The sequence below is a fragment of the Brachycentrus maculatus genome, unplaced genomic scaffold, assembly GCF_059751285.1.
Source record: "Brachycentrus maculatus isolate JH-2025_06_01 unplaced genomic scaffold, ASM5975128v1 h1tg000216l, whole genome shotgun sequence".
Taxonomy (NCBI): Eukaryota; Metazoa; Arthropoda; class Insecta; order Trichoptera; family Brachycentridae; genus Brachycentrus; species Brachycentrus maculatus.
Window position 1 is genome coordinate 892,501 of NW_028280967.1, and position 18,413 is coordinate 910,913.

The following is an 18,413-nucleotide window of genomic DNA, read 5'->3' on the forward strand; positions in this document are numbered from 1 at the left end:
ACTGCCGACGAATTGTCAGCAGTGGTCCAATATATGTAAGGAAATAACAACAATTTTATTTAAATTACAATTTAAATTCATTTTCTAGACATGTCTCCTTTTACAATCTTAAAATTAATAATAAACTCTTGCGCTTGGAGAGGGGCTAACACTAATTATTTACTGTTTATGTTGGTTTTATATATAAATATATATATGTATATATATATATATATATATATATATATATATATATATATATATATATATATATATATATATATATATATATATATATATATATATTATATATATATATATATATATATATATATATATATATATATATATATATATATATATATATATATATATATATATATATATATATATATATATATATATATATATATCACTAATTCCTTTCAACAACGTCATATGTATTTAAAAAACCTGTTTTTTTAGGAGATTGTTTTTAAAGTTTAATAATATAATAAAATGTATTAAAATTAAATATCAGGTCATTTATAGAACTTTTTACTGTGCAACTGATCTTTTTAGGTAAAACCTTAAGGTCTTTTCTCCATTTGAAAAATATTTAGTAAATTTAAAAAAAATAATTAAACAATACCTTTTCTTCAAAATGCAAAAACAAAACTTTCTGCCCTGTAGCGGGTAATTAGTAAATTAAATATATGCCAATTTTGCTGAGATATAGTACGTTTTCTGGGTATTCCGAAAACATAACTGAAAATGGACGATTTTTTTATATATGACGTTGTTGAAGGGAGTGAGCGATATAATACTTGTTCCCAAATCTGTTTTTTTCCACTAAGGGGTTATTTTGTTACATCTTGACAAAATGTTAAAATTCTTTTCCATTTAACCAGACTGAACCATAGCGCGTTGCCTGGTACAGCTAGTTTTAAATATAAGTTTGTTTGTGAATTTTGAATGCATAGAAATAAATTGTATTTAGAATCTGAAAAAAAATGTATTGAGAAATATTTGTAACAGAATTCGTAAAAAAAGCAGATGAAAGATAACTTTCATCTTCACTTTCTTGTTTAAAATCATTAAATAAACATCGCTTCAAAAACTTGCGCTTTAAAATTAACTTCATACATATTTCATTGGTCATACTGCGATGTAAACTATTTCAGGGCCGGAATGAATGTAAAAAGATAACGAATTTTCAATTTAAGCTTTAATTGGCAAATACCAGTATTTCTTACAAACTATTGTGACACGTGTTTCGATGCATTCTGCATCATTTTCAAACACCGTATGTGAAGCTAGGTCTTAATTTTAGAGTTGTGTCCTTGGGACGGTGAATGATGAAGAGGGGGTAGAAGATTTTTCTTATTTTTTTTATTAAGGGGAACATGGATAGAAGGAGGGAGGCTTTAGTCATTGTAATATCGTTAATTATGGGTTAATTATTTTTTTATGAATTTCAAGAAGAGTCATTGCTTCGACAAAGATCACCACAACTCTCAGTAATGAGGACCTAAGATGGAGAAAGAGATGAATTTCTATTGCTTCGAAATAATTCAGTTCGTGACTTTTGATATTTTTCTTGGATTTCTACTTAATTAGTATATAATAAAATCAAAACAATATAGTTTTTCAATTATTATACTATATTATTATTACATACAGTCAAACTCGGTTATGACAAGCACGGATATAGTGACATCTCTGATATAACGAGGAAACATTCATTGAAATTTTGGTATTTGATTTTATCCATACATTTATGCACGGTTATAACGAGCAACTTCTCGGCTATAGCGAGCAAAAAGAGATCGTCTTTTTTTTAAGTTTGTGAATATTTGAATGTTTTAAAACATTTTCGTGAGACAATCTCTGTGAGCCTAAGCGACTCATTGTTAGAAATAGGTATCAAATTGTGGTAGAGTGGGTTCGAACCGAGAAACTCAAGAGTCCGCGACATGGCATCACAACCCGACACACGAATATTATATTATTATTGACCAGTGACCAGGTTTCGTTGTTACCGACATCATCAGACTAGTGAGGCAGTAACAGCGAAACCCAGTAACGTATCAAATGAACTCGTATATCGCTCACTCCTTTCAACAACGTCATATATCAAAAAACTAGATTTTTCCGATCATTTTGAATGTTTAAAAATATAATGAAATGTTTTAAAAATAAATATCAAGCCACTCATTGAACTTTTTACCGTGCAACAGATCTTTTTAGGTAAAACCTGGGTGTTTTTTCTCCATTTGAAAAATATTTAAAAAAAATAATTTAAACATACCTTTTCTTCAAAATGCAAAAACAACACTTTCTGCCCTGTAGCGGGTAAATATTAAGTTAAAAATTTGCCACTTTTGCTGGGATAAAGTACATTTTCTGGGCATTCCGAAAACATGCACAACTGAAAATTAACGATTTTTGATATACTTATATGACGTTGTTGAAATGAGTGAGCGATATGTGTAACCATATCAACCTTCCAAAAATCGTCAATTACAAAGTAGTCGTACGTTTTTTAATGACTAAAAGTATAGATGGCACTGCTTCGTTTGCCGCTGGTCTCAGCGATTTTCCACACGTGTCCAGTCGTTCTACTATTGATAAACAATCGTTCCGAACGACTGGCGAATTCCTGTAAATACCGCACACACAAAACCATATATCTGCTCCCGAACACCGCATGCACAAAGCATCCTTCTCTGATATTTGTATACAAACTTTGCGTAAACATTTTTTTATAACTCGCCAGTCGACCATCTTCGTTTTAATTATACTTACTCCCGATTTTATGTTTTATTTAATTTTTAAATCGATCCATCGTACACGTCCAGTTTTTTCCACAGTCATGCAATATAATACATATAATAAATGTATGTATATATGAAATGAATATGTATATTTGAATGTATCTATGTATTATTTAAAAAAAATTAAAAAATAATAAATAAAAAAAATTGGTAGTAAAGAGGTATATATCGCTCACTCCTTTCTAGAACGTCATATCGCTCACTCCTTTCAAGAACGTCATAAATCAAAATACTTGATTTTTCAGGAGAACGTTTTTAAAGTTTAAAATATAATAGAATCTATTAAAAATAAATATCAAGCCACTTATTAAACTTTTTACTGTGCAACATATTATTTTAGGTAAAACCTGAAGGTTTTTTCTCCATTTGAAAATTATTTAATATATTTAAAAAAATAATTGAACAATACCTTTTCTTTAAAATGCAAAAACAACACTTTTTGCCCTATAGTGAGTAAATATTAAGTTGAAAATATGCCTCTTTTGGTGGGATGTAGTACATTTTCTGGGCATTTCGAAAACATGCACAACTGAAAATTGACGATTTTTGATTTATGACGTTCTTGAAAGGAGTGAGCGATATATCAATAATCGACAATTTTCAGTTGTGCATGTTTTCAGAATGTCCAGAAAATGTACTATATCCCAGCAACAGTGGCAAATTTTTAACTAAATATTTACCCGCTACAGAGCAGAATGTGTTATTTTTGCGTTTTGAAGAAAATGTATTGTTTAATTATTTTGTTAAATGTACTAAATATTTTTCAAATGGAGAAAAAACCTTCTGGTTTTTCCTAAAAAGATCTGTTTGACAGTAAAAAGTTCAATAAGTGGCTTGATATTTATTTTCAATACATTGTATTATATTTTTAACCTTTAAAAACGTTTTCTTGAAACATCAAGTTTTTTATTTATGACGTTCTTGAAAGGAGTGAACGATATGTCAAATTTTCCGTTTTCTAAGTTTGATCCACAAAATGTCTTAAAATGTATTCCATAATCTGGCAAAAAATATAGCTATAGATGCATTACTTATTTAGTTTTATTGAGATATGTACATAAAAAATACATAAAACAAATGAGTTATTTAATTTCACAAGTTTGTTTTTTCTCTCCTGTAAAATTTGGTCTGAGACAGATATACCCCTTTGCCTTTACACTGCCGAATAAAAGTAGGGTGAACGATGAAAAATCTATGTATGATAAAATAAAAAGTCATTTTTAATATTTATTCGGATACTGGATGATATATCAATATATTTTATAGATGTCTCAACTAGGCATGAAGTATTTTTCGTTTTTATACTAAAGAATATGGATGTCTGAGCTTTCCAGAGCTTTTTGTCTGCATTTGGCTGGGTTTTTAAAAAATATTTTTTTATGGATACATAAATTGTATACGTTTAAAAGAACAATTATAAACATATTTACACTATTTTTTGCAGAGATCCACCAAGCCACCTTGTATGTCTTGTCGGTGGAGTTCTGTTTACATACATTTTTCGTTGTTTTATCCATTTTAACCTAATTAAAAATTTTAAAAAAAATTTAAAATGTTTGGAACGATATATTGTGTATATTGCAGTGTTGGACTCCCATATTTATTGTTATTTCTAGGGACTATCAAACCTTCGTTGTGAGTAAATCGTGTATCATGGTTGTGTACTAGAAGATTTTTGTCTAAATGATCACTTTATACACTTGTGTAACGTTCGCCTATCTGCACATGATTGAACATCCATTCATTTTAAAAACATGTATATATATATATATGAAAATACGTCCGCCTCCGTAGTGTAATGGTCAGCACGCTCGGCTACCGTTCTGGAGGTCCCGGGTTCGATTCCCAAGGGGGGTAAAATAAATATAAGTGATTTTTTCACTGTAATATTTATTCAATATTATTACCCTGGACTGGTACCTGAAGCGGAGGGCTGATCACCTTTCCTTCATGTGTAAACGATCAAGATAACACTGCGTTTATATGACGCTGTGCCCTATGCATCATTGGGGTGCGGATAAGGGTTTTATTATTATTATTATTATTATTATTATTATTATTATTATTATTATATATATATATATATATATATATATATATATATATATATATATATATATATATATATATATATATATATATATATAAATATATATATATATATGTATATATATATATATATATATATATATATATGTATATATATATATATATATATATATATATATATATATATATATATATATATATATATGCACTTTGCTTGTTATTTTAAAAGATTTTTGCCCATCGGAGCTATCCTCTTTTGTTAATTTTTAAATAGTTTACCCAATCAAACATAAGTAAGAATACAACATTTTTGTTCACAAAATCTGGATTATCTCCAATTACAGGAGTTGTTTTCATGTTTTTTTCTGGATTTCACAAATCTGGATTATATTTAATTATAACGTCAAATTATAAGCTTTAATTATTAAAATGAAAACGATATTTTCTGGCGTTTCTCATGTGTGTGATTATAATCCAGGATTCGGACCTCACATACTAATAAAAGAGTTTCTGCTCAATAAAAAGCTTGTTTTCATCTCACCAATAGATGTCTCTAGTGAAGTTCTAGTGATTCAAGAATAATGTTTCAAAATGTTTTCATATATATAGGACTTCCAAGAATTTCAGTAGTGTGGTTGTCAATAATGCGTAGAATTGACGTGTGTAAAGTGATCATTTAAACCAGCCTATGACGGTCATCAGCCTCGTAAATGCCCAGAATTCCATAGTCTTCTTCATCTTTGATAAGATGTCAAAAACTAATAAGTAAGATTCATTCAGAATTAGTTAACATATATTTTTTAGAGTCTGTCTATTTTTTTTTATCTGAAGAAAAGTGCGCGATGGCTCTTCTTAATACCCCGAACCATCCTCCGAGCATATTTAAAAAAAAATCAATTAAATTGAAATAAGTTCCGGAGTCTCGTTGATGATCGCCGATAAACTTTTATCGGTTCTCCAATAAAGACGATATTTATATTGGTGTGAAGTGTGAACAGCTTCAATCAGGTTATTAATATCACAATGTAGACGAAACGGAACGGCCACCTTGAAATGCCGGGACTGGCCATTCAACTAGGAATAAGGGTTATCTGGGCTTTGCTTTATTATAACGGGCCATCTTGCTAAGCTAGCAAAACTATGTAGCATCGCGGAATCAATATATTTTTGTTGGTTTATTGGCTAATAAATTCATTTGAAAAATCACTAGACTATCGATGACATTCTTATTGAAATCCGTAGACAACTAAGGGAGATATTAAGGTTTAAACTTTAGATATAAACAAAAACCGTGCGTTCGCATACGTCATCGAATTTCCGTCATCGAACGTTTTATGACGTCATATGGTTTATTGTCTATGGTTTATAGAGCTGTAATAGTAGTAGTGTGGATTGTTTGTTTACCACTACACTACCATTTGTGTTATACAAATATGAGTAAGGGGGGTGTGAGGGTGGACCATAGACAGCAACACATAAAGCCGCCAATAATTTAGCAATGTTACCAATATTAAAATAAGCCCATCGTTTCTGTAACGTCATTCATTGCCAACTTCCGAAAATAAAGTTTTTTCGAAGGCGAATTTTCCATAAGAAAATGATGAATGAAAATATTAATTGCCTAGTTAGTTAGTTTTTTTCTAAATAAGACTTGTAAATTATTTTTTTTTTATATAAAAATAAAGTAAATAATAAAATAATTACCAGGAAAACAGAACGTCCATATGGCTAGATACTTAAAGAGGAGGTTAACAAACTAAAAACATCAGTTATATGTATATTTTTTTAAACAAAAAATTGTTTATTTTAAATACGGTATTTACAATCGCCATTCAAATTGGTCGGATTAGTTAGAACAGCAAAAATGTGATTCGTTACGACGCCATTTGGTTGTGAGCCAAATGGTTTAATTTTATAAAAATGTCAATTTATTAGTTCCAACGGATTCAAGGCCACGTCGAATATATCGATAATTTAAATGAATTTTCTCAAAACTGTCAGATGTTTTCAATAATTTAACCCTTCGCTGCATCGTGTATCAAATTTGTCACATAGCCAAAAGTTAATGTTAAAACATATATATCAATATTCTCATGAGGATAATCATTGCGTATTGTTGCAAATTGATTCAAAAATATTTTCTTTATTTTTCTTTGGAAAAAGTTTTACTCTAATGTTTTTTCCCTTAATGTTTAAAGTAAGATACTATAGATTTTATTTATATTTTAAATGAATAAAATCATGCAATGAATGGTTAAAAATATAAGAAATGTAAATAAATCTCTATTGAATAAGAGCTTTTATACATATACAGGGCTTTTTTCATGTAACGCGGTGGAACGGCGTTCCGGCAGCTTTTTCACGGATATATATTTTTTAATTTTTAAAATCAATTAGACGAAACAATGCTTGCGCTCACTCAATTACAAAATTTATTTATATAATTCGTGAAAATGATGAAGAAAAGTTGCTTTAAATTTTATTTTAATGATATTTGAATATAATTTGTTTTAGTAAAAAGCTTGACATAAAGTGAGTTCTAGGACCATTTAAAAAAAAAGCTCTGGAAAAATAAAAAAAGTTATTACGAATGGACATTCGTTTTATAATGCCCTAACAAGGCGAAACAATTGTCATTATATATTTTTTTGTGTTTTTGTTAATAAAATACAACTTAGTAGACTCAAAAACTCTGTGTTTGATTAAAAATTAATACACAAGGTAACTGTTTTATTAAACACATCGCTGAGTAACGAAGACCGTTGACAAGATCAGATATAAAATTTTGATTGATTTGATCATGCAAGTCCTCCTTATATACTAATATTTCGGTTTTCATTTGCTCCACATCACCAAACTTTCATAAATATACTTTATTGTTCTTTTATTTTTTGTCCGCCTCCGTAGTGTAATGGTCAGCATGCTCGCCTACCGTTCTGGAGGTCCCGGGTTCGAATCCCAGGGGGGTTTAATAAATAAAAGTGATTTTTTTCACTCTAATATTTATTCAATATTACACTAAACTGGTACCTGAAGTGGAGGGCTGATCACCTTTCCTTCATGTGTAAACGATCAAGATAACACTGCGTTTATATGAAGCAGTGCCCTATGCACCATTGGGGTGCGGTAAGGGATTTATTATTTATTTTTTACAAGTAATATATTTATTTTGTCTGCCTTCATAGTGTGATGGTTAGCGCTTAAGGTTGCCGAGCTGAAGGAATATATATATATATATATATATATATATATATATATATATATATATATATATATATATATATATATATATATATATATATATATATATATATATATATATATATATATATATATATATATATATATATATATATATATATATATATATATATATATATATATATATATATATATATATATATATATATATATATATATATATATATATATATATATATATATATATATATATATATATATATATATATATATATATATATATATATATATATATATATATATATATATATATATATATATATATATATATATATATATATATATATATATATATATATATATATATATATATATATATATATATATATATATATATATATATATATATATATATATATATATATATATATATATATATATATATATATATATATATATATATATATATATATATATATATATATATATATATATATATATATATATATATATATATATATATATATATATATATATATATATATATATATATATATATATATATATATATATATATATATATATATATATATATATATATATATATATATATATATATATATATATATATATATATATATATATATATATATATATATATATATATATATATATATATATATATATATATATATATATATATATATATATATATATATATATATATATATATATATATATATATATATATATATATATATATATATATATATATATATATATATATATATATATATATATATATATATATATATATATATATATATATATATATATATATATATATATATATATATATATATATATATATATATATATATATATATATATATATATATATATATATATATATATATATATATATATATATATATATATATATATATATATATATATATATATATAAATATATATATATACATATATTGAAATATTTAATATTAATTACAGTATATATAAGGTCATGCTTGTTTAACATTTGTTATTGAAGGATTTCAATCAAAGTTCTATTAGATTTACTTTCATCATTATTATTGCTTTAATTTTATCTTTCTTTTTATATTTCTTTATTTTGTTATTTAGAAATGTTTATTGTTTTATTTTTCTGTTTCTTTTTTTAATTTTATTATTTTCTCATATTTTAATTTGACAAATTAATAGAAAAACATTCATAAGGAAATATATTTATCAATTTTTGTCTGCTTTCTTTTTACAGATAATCGGAGGATAGTACGAAATGACTTAAAAGTGTAAAAATATATAATAATAACACAAATTAAACTGTTACCAAATCAAATAAAAAAATGCGCGGAAAAATTAAAACTGACTTTTTGGTGTAATACAAAAGTTCCAATAAAAATGTTGTGTTCAGTGTGAGAGTTGGGGTGTTTCGCCGTAACCGCATGGTGTGGGAGTATGGCAGAGGTTCCTGAGAAACGGCTGGCGTTCTATCCTCTGGTCGTAGCGTGAAACTAGCACAAGATGGCGGGGATGTCAGGAGGCAGCATGCTGCGCACAAGGAGGAAAGATGTCAACATCAAGCCAAATAGAAGGTGAGATTTTTATTGTACTTTTTTGAGATAAACACGTTGACTGACAACTACGAGATATCACGTGGGTTATTTAGTTACCCGAGACGAATACTACGAGTTATATCGTCCCTTCATTACTCTCTATATTTTTAACTCGTAGCTGTAGTTTGCTATATACAACATTTTGAATGTGTCCAAATACTTGTTCACAAAATCTGGATTATCTCCAATTACAGGAGTTATTTTCATAAAAAAAACTTATTTTCATTTCACTAATAGATGTCTCTAGTGAAGTTCTAGTGATTGAATATAAATGTTTCAAAATTGTTTCATATATAAAAAACTTCCAAGAATTTGAGTAATGTGGTTGTCAATAATGGGTAGAATTGGTAAATGTTACACGTGTGTAAAGTGATCACTTAAACCAGCCTATGACCGTTGTCAGCCCCGTAAATGCCCAGACTTCCATATTCTTCTTCATCTTTGATGAGATGTCAGAAAATAAAATGAAAAATATTCCTATAATTGGAGATAATCCAGATTTGTGAGCAAGTATTTGGACACACTCAAAATGTTGTAAATCTTACTACGAGTTATCTCGTCCTTTAAAACTCGCCATATTTGTACAGCTACGAGACAACTCGTAGCTTGACTGTGTTAATATGAATACATGACTCTAGGAAAGAGAATATGAATGAAATTTGTTCAAGTATCATAAAAATGCCTGAAAGAGAAAATCTATACTATAGAATTCTGGAAATTCTTCATAACACTTTTTTCATCCCTTGCTTGGTTTGTAAAACAAGGTCATTTGCAAGCCAATTTATGTTTTAGACACTCTTTGATCGACCTATGTATATGCTACATATGACCCCCTCCCCCAAAGCTGCAACAGTCTAAAACGTTTAGTCTAGTATTTTAGACGTCAGAACAGTGTGAAATTGAAAAAAAAAATCTCTCAGGCTGACATACTTATTTGAGTAATTTTAAATTTTAAAAAACCTAAAAATATGAAAATATCTTATCAGATTTGCTTAAGGGTGAAGTATGCTGTAGAAAGACCCGAAATAATATCATGGGTGTACGGGCAAAAAACTCAAAAATATGAAATTTTGACTTAATGATGCATATAATAAAGTTTTCAACGTTCTTTAAACTGGCAAATTACATTTAATAGTTGGAAATATCATATTCATGTGGTTTTAAAAGTAAATTCAATTTTAAGTTTAATAGCGAGTATTTTATTCATGTTAAAAGATTCAAATAACACGGATTATTCAAACATGGATTGAGTTTGCGTTTTTTGCCAGTACATATATATATATATATATATATATATATATATATATATATATATATATATATATATATATATATATATATATATATATATATATATATATATATATAATATGTATTTTTTTTAATATTTGTTATACATGTTACATTTATTCAAATAAAAATAAATAAATAAATTCCATATTTTAGGTTGGATCGTAAATCCTCGCGTGGTATGCTGTATGAAAATGAAGAATTGAGATTAAGAACAATTAATATCAATGCAGAAGTTGAAAGAGGTATGTATGTATTTTAAATATTTTTTTTTTTTTTTTTACATATATTTAATAATAATAATAATAAAACCCTTATCCGCACCCCAATGGTGCATAGGGCACTGTGTCTTATAAAAGCAGTGTTTTCATGATCGTTTTAATTATGATGGAAAGGTGATCAGCCTTCCGCTTCAGGTACCAGTCCATGGTAATACTGAATAAATATTACAGTGAAAAATTCACTTTTATTTATTTTTACCCCCTTGGGGATCGAACCCGGGACCTCCAGAACGGTAGCCGAGCGTGCTGACCATTACACTACGTAGGCGGATTTTAAATAAATTTATTTATTTTTGTTTTACATATATTTACAATTTTAATAATGTGACCTTGCTGGAAGTTTCCCGTGTCGAGGGCACATATTTACAATACTTGTCTCATAAATTATAATATTAGATATATTTATATCGTGAGTCATGCCATTATGGGTGATGTGGCCGAATAACACTGTGCATGTTATTTCTACATACATCCATTATCCATTTATTGATATCTCTTTTTTAAACAGTTTTGTTATTTGATGACTTCATCGATAACAAATTAGGTCAAAGTTCGTTATATTACAAAAGACATAAAATTCATTTGACCAAATCTGGCAAATGTTTGATTTGGTTTTGCTTGGATTTATTTAGATTCCTGAAATGGTCCTTTTTGCTTAAAATTACATCAGGCAAAAGCAATACTTTTGCTTGAAAAGACACCAAGAAGTTAAATATTTTTTACTTGATTTTTAGGTCAAACAGACATCAAAAAGTTGAAACGAGAGAACGAACAGCTTCGGAGAGAAGTTGGAGCTTTAAGGGGAGAGTACGATAGACTGGAGAGACTGCTGCACCAGAGAGACAAGGACAGTCCGGAGCGGCAAGATGACGAAAAGGTAGCTATTTGTCCTACTCTAAGTCACCAGAATGTCTACAGGGGGAAGGGAGACAACACGCAACCCATGAGAGAAGTTGGAGCTCTGAGGGGAGAGTACGATAGACTGGAGAGACTTCTGCACCAGAGGGACAAGGACAGTCCGGAGCGGCAAGATGACGAGAAGGTAGCTACCTGTCTTACTCTAAGTCACCAGAATGTCCACAGGAGGAAGGAAGATAACACGCAACCCAGAAGAGAAGTTGGAGCTTTAACGGGAGAGTATGATAGACTGGAGAAACTGCTGCACCAGAGAGACAAGGACAGTCTGGAGCGGCAAGATGATGAGAAGGTAGATATCTGTCTTACTCTAAGTCACCAGAATGTCCACAGGACGAAGGGAGACAAGACGCAGCCCAGGGGAGTAGTTGGAACTATGAGGGGAGAGTACGATAGACTATAGAGACTGCTGCACCAGAGAGACAAGGACAGTCCGGAGCGGCAAGATGACGAGAAGGTAGATATCTGTCTTACTCTAAGTCACCAGAATGTCCACAGGACGAAGGGAGACAAGACGCAGCCCAGGGGAGTAGTTGGAACCATGAGTCAAGAGTACTATAGCCTGGGACAGCCTAGATTCCTGCTCTACTCACCATAGCATCTACATGACAAAGGGACATAATATCTACACGACAACGCCTAGATATATAATTTTATCATTTTGGATTTAAAATTTTACCTGTCCAATTGATTATATTTAAAATACAAGTTTTTTTTCATTTCATTTGTACCCTTAAGATTTTCTTTCCCTTTGACTTCCATAACATTTTCTTTTATTAATGAAGTTTGGTGGATTAACCCCCTATAAAGATATCAAGTCCCATTAAGTTTATGACGTTTAATGCAAGAAGGTCGTATCTACAAAAAATAAACTTAAAATAAATCCTAACAATGGTTATTTTTAGACATCTAATATTGTAAGGGTATCTAAAATTTAAGTATGTAGATTTTTTTATAAGAATCTTAAAAAAGTAATTATGCTGTTTAAATAATTATATTTGTAAACAGATGGTGTTTTAAGTATAATTTCTGATAATATTTTGAGAAATAAAAAACTTTGTTTTTTTTTATCCATTCACATTTTTATTAACAACCAACTAGTTTTGACAACAACCTGTTGCCCTCTTCAGGGTTTAATTAATATATCAATACGATATATCGATATGATCCCCAAAGTTAATGATTTCAATATTCAAAACAGAATTTCTGAGCTTTTTCTCGAATTTTTGACTGCACTACATACCTCGTTGCATCGCTGCATTAAGGATGAAAAGTGTAAAATTTTCAATTATACTTTTTTTTTTAAAGATACGTAAATATTTTTTGTTTTTATTATTTCAAAAATACTTCAATTTCACACTATTTCTGTGAGCCTAATAAGAGGCTCGTTATTAAAATTAGGTATCAAATTGTGGTAGAGTGGGTTCAAACCGAGAAACTCTGACTCGAGAGTCCGCGACACTAACCACGGGATCACAACCGGACACTCATATAAGGAGCTACAAATAAGCAATATGCAACTAAATTTGTGCACCGATTAGCTTTAAATTATCGAATCAAAAAACTAAATTAGTTAGTTAGCTTAGTTTCAGTATGTGTACAATACAACACTCGTTCTCGTAATAAAACAGTAAACACCCCTATAACGTTGAAATAAGAACCGTATTATCGGGGGAAACGTTATAAAGAGGTTGATGATTCTTTTTTTTTTCATTTTAACCAGCGGAAATGACTGAAATTAGTCATTATTAAATTAAAATACAATTTATAAACGTTTTCCCTCTATAACGTTCTCTCCGATAACGCGGTTCTTATCTCAACCATATAGGTGGGTTTACTGTATTCATCAAACAAATTATCTTTAAAATGAAAAAAATCTTCTTCATCTATGTTGAGATGTCAATATAAATATCTCCTTAGTGGAGAAACCCAGGTTAATCACCAAAGATTAGGAAACACTCAAAATATTGGGATTTTTTTGGCATATTTTATTTTGTTTGAGATTTTTTCATAATTTTTTTGAAAAAATCTCAAACAAAATAAAATATTTTATTTTAAGTACATATTTTTTATGTAGATACGTCCTTCTGGCTGGACTGCCTATTAATATTTCTTGCGTGGTGTGTGCAGGGTGACGTGGCGGCGTGTCATTGGTCACTGGATGTCCAATCAGCAAATTAGTTCTAGCATTTATCACACGATTTTTTTCCTTACCTCATTCTTTCGAAACATCCTTCAATTCGCGATCTAAATACCGCATCCTTTGGTTCTTCGGGAACATCATGATTCTGGAAAAAACCTGGAAGAGATTACTGTGAAGAAGAAGTTCTATGAAATGAAATGACTCAAATTCCTGAGGGAATGAGATGAAACAAACTGAAGAGATACTATCCCAAGTATGCAGGAACAATCCAATACTTTTCTGGGGATTTCTGACGCTCTGTAGTGACTTATTTTGTTTAAAATAAATTTAAACAATCGTATAAGCAAACAGATGGTGCTGTCATCTGTTGAGAATTATTCTAAAGTGGTCTCAATCCTATGAATTGGTCTGTAGAAACAAATGACACCTTCGTCATTCCATTCTGTCATTTGAAACCCTCTTCAGCTCCTCATACTTTGAACAGCCCATATCCTCGTTTAAGTCACAAAGATATTCTTGGCATGGGCGTCCACTTCAGAAGCAAATAGTTTACTCCACCTTAAAACATAAAACGTAATTCGCTCACTCCTTTCAACAACGTCATATATCAAAAATCGACAATTTTCATTTGTGCATGTTTTCGGAATGCCCAAAAAATGTACTATATCCCAGCAAAAGTGGCATATTTTTAACTTAATGTTTACTCGCTATAGGGCAGAAAGTGTTGTTTTTGCATTTTGAAGAAATGGTATTATTTAATTATTTTTTTAAATATACTAAATATTTTTTAAATGGAGAAAAAACCTTCAGGTTTTACATAAAAAGATCTGTTGCACAGTAAAAAGTTCAAAAATTGGCTTGATATTTATTTTTAATAAATTTCATTATATTCTTATTAAACTTTAAAAACGATCTCCTGAAAAATGAAGTTTTTTTTTATAAATGACGTTGTTGAAAGGAGTGATCGAATCGTGCTCCAAAGAGCAAGGCAGGGAGACAGTTGCTGACTGATATCAAGGTCCATGGGGTGTCTTATATGGGGTATGTGCTAAGAAGAGAGAAGAACGAGCTATTGCACTTAATCATAAAAGGCAAATTAGAGGTTCGACGAAGTGTAGGCAGAAGACAGATCTCCTGGCTCCAGAACATACGAGATAGGGCAGGGATCAGGACCGTCGAGACGCTGTTTACAGCTGCTCAAGACAAGGGCAATTATTCTCACGTGATAGTTGATATCAGGAGGAACCTGACATGACACGACAGAAGAAGAAATTAAAAATGGACAGATATTACTACAAAGTGTCGCATCAATTAATGAAAAGGGATCATCTTCAATGGATGGGTACTGCGCAGCTGTTTCCTCTGATGAATGTGGAAGATACAAGAGTCTTGAAAAACCCCTTGTTAAAACACATAAAGCAACGATGAATAATAAAAGCAAATACCATATTTTTTACTCAACATCATTACGGCTGTCCAAACTCAAAACACAGTAAGTGACATTTTTTCTTGAGTACGTTTTTTTTTGCATTTTAGGACTAAATAGATTCTACTTGGTCCAAAAATGTAAAAAAAAACTACAAAAAAATGTCCTTTACTGTGTTTTAAGTTTGGACAGCCGATTATGTCTTGTAGCAAAAATCGCGTGTTAATTTTTCCGAAAGGGTGCTTATCCACTACTGTGATGAATGCTAGTCAACTAAAGTAAGGAGTTCCCACGGACCAATACTGCGACCGGCCATCTCACCCTGCAAAACAAACGTGGTAAGTTTTTACAATTTGATTTTCCTACTTGATAATATTTGGAATTCAGGGTTCGGAATGGATTTTTGAAATAAGCTCCGGTTCTGACGAGATTCTCATGAGATTCTCATATGATTTGCACGTGATTAGCACAAATACAGCTCTGGTATAATATGTGGAAGTCCTCACCAAAACGTTACATTTCCATTATAAATGATTTTAAATAATCACGAATTCTGGCTTGTTAAATTTACATTTTGGTGCGATTTAATAATTTCATATTGGTTTAACACAGGATTGGTCACGTTTTGTCGGAACTTTAATTAAGACTGCGATAAAATACAGTTAACTTAACAGATTTGAATTTAAAGGATTTTTTGGGCAACATTGGAAATGTAACTTTTTGGTGAGGACCTCCACATATCGCTCACTCCTTTCAACAACGTCATATACCAAAAATCTTCAATCTTCAGTTTTGCATGTTTTTGGAATGCCCAGAAAATTTACTATATCCCAGCAAAACCGGCATATTTTTAACTTAATATTTACTCGCTACAGGGCAGAAAGTGTGGTTTATGCATTTTGAAGAAAAGGTATTTAATTATTTTTTTTTATAAACTAAATATTTTTCAAATGGTGGAAAACCCTTCCGGTTTTAAATAAAAAGATCTGTGATACAGTAAAAAGTTCAATAAGTGGCTTGATATTTATTTTTAATACATTTTATTATACTCTCAAACTTCAAAAACGATCTCCTGAAAAATCAAGTATTTTTTAATTTTATATATCTGACGTTGTTGAAACGAGTGAGTGATATATGTATATACACAAAATAATATAAAATTAAAATATTGAAGACCAAATTTTTATTGATTTCTATTTCGGGCCCTGAATTAAAATGTGTATTTTGACTAATTGCAATTTACTAACGTTTTTTAATTTTACTTGTCTATTAAAAGCTTTTTTTGTGATTTAAAGCTCTAGCATATCATTTATAGCTCTGGCATTAACTTTGCATTTTCGTCTCTTGATGAAAATACCTGTAGTTCTCAAAACTACATAATAAACACGAAAATGGTATTTCTCAAGTTTTATTTTTATATTTAAAACAAAAGGCACACATAACAAAGTATTATGTTTTAAATTATTATAATCATGTGTTTTTTTTACTATGAACTATTTTCTTACGAATAAAACATTTATAAAATTATATTAATATGTAAATTAAACTCTCCCTTATTTTTCAACATGAATATTTTTTAATCCATAGGGCCTATTTTTTTTCGTATTACGAGTACAATAAAGCACTATTCTTATTTATTGATTTGGCGTTTTTAAAATACGAACTAACTAGGCGAAACAATTGTCACAGTATTAATTTTTTATGTGTTTTTGTTAATAAAATACATCTTAGTAGATTAAAAAATTCTGTGTTTGATTTAAAATTTATACATAAAAAAAAACACTATTCTTTTTACCATTTCTTTTAAAGAATTATTTTTGACATCTCATCAAAGATGAAGAAGAATATGGAAGTCTGGGCATTTACGGGGCTTACGACCGTCATAGGCTGTAAATGCCCAGACTTCCATATTCTTCTTCATCTTTGATGAGATGTCAAAAAATAATATGAAAATAACTCCTGTAATTGGAGATAATCCAGATTTTGTGAACAAGTATTTGGACACACTCAAAATGTTGTAAATAAATTATCTGGTCAAATTATAAGCTTAATAATAAAAATGAAAATGGTATTTTCTGGCGTTTCTCATGTGTGTGATTATAATCCGGGATTCGGATCTCACATACTAATATAAGAGTTTCTGCTTAATAAAAAGCTTCTTTACATCTCACCAATAGATGTCTCTAGTGAAGTTTTAGTGATTCATGAACAAGGTTTCTAAATTGGTTCATATATATAGAACTTCCAAGAATTTGAGTAGTGTGGTTGTCAATAATGGGTAGAATTGGTGAATGTTACACGTGTGTAAAGTGATCACTTAAACCAGCCTATGACGGTCGTAAGCCCCGTAAATGCCCAGACTTCCATATTCTTCTTCATCTTTGATGAGATGTCAAAAAATAATATGAAAATAACTCCTGTAATTGGAGATAATCCAGATTTTGTGAACAAGTATTTGGACACACTCAAAATGTTGTCTCAAAAAGTATTTAAATTTTCAAAACCATATAAGTATTTATTTCGAAGAAAAGCTGATTTTTGTTCATTACAAAAACGGTGTTTAAAGCAAAAAAATTAATTACGTTAAATGTTACCTGCGTTTTAAGAAAATTAAGTTGCGGGCTATCAATTATCCCTTAGAAGGCCTTAATAGCGGTCAAAACGACCCATTTAACTAGT

General features: G+C 29.3%; 1 protein-coding gene across 1 annotated transcript in view; it reads left to right on the top strand.

The window, feature by feature from the left end:
* LOC148306967 (uncharacterized) overlaps positions 1 to 18,413 on the top strand; it is a 59,646-nt gene that overhangs the window by 25,605 nt on the left and 15,628 nt on the right. Inside the window, exons 2-4 of the mRNA XM_088264115.1 lie at positions 9,322 to 9,658; positions 11,126 to 11,214; positions 11,985 to 12,127. Of these exons, the coding sequence (XP_088120241.1) occupies positions 9,588 to 9,658; positions 11,126 to 11,214; positions 11,985 to 12,127 (303 nt within the window). The 5' untranslated portion in view covers positions 9,322 to 9,587. The remainder of the gene's footprint in view (positions 1 to 9,321; positions 9,659 to 11,125; positions 11,215 to 11,984; positions 12,128 to 18,413) is intronic.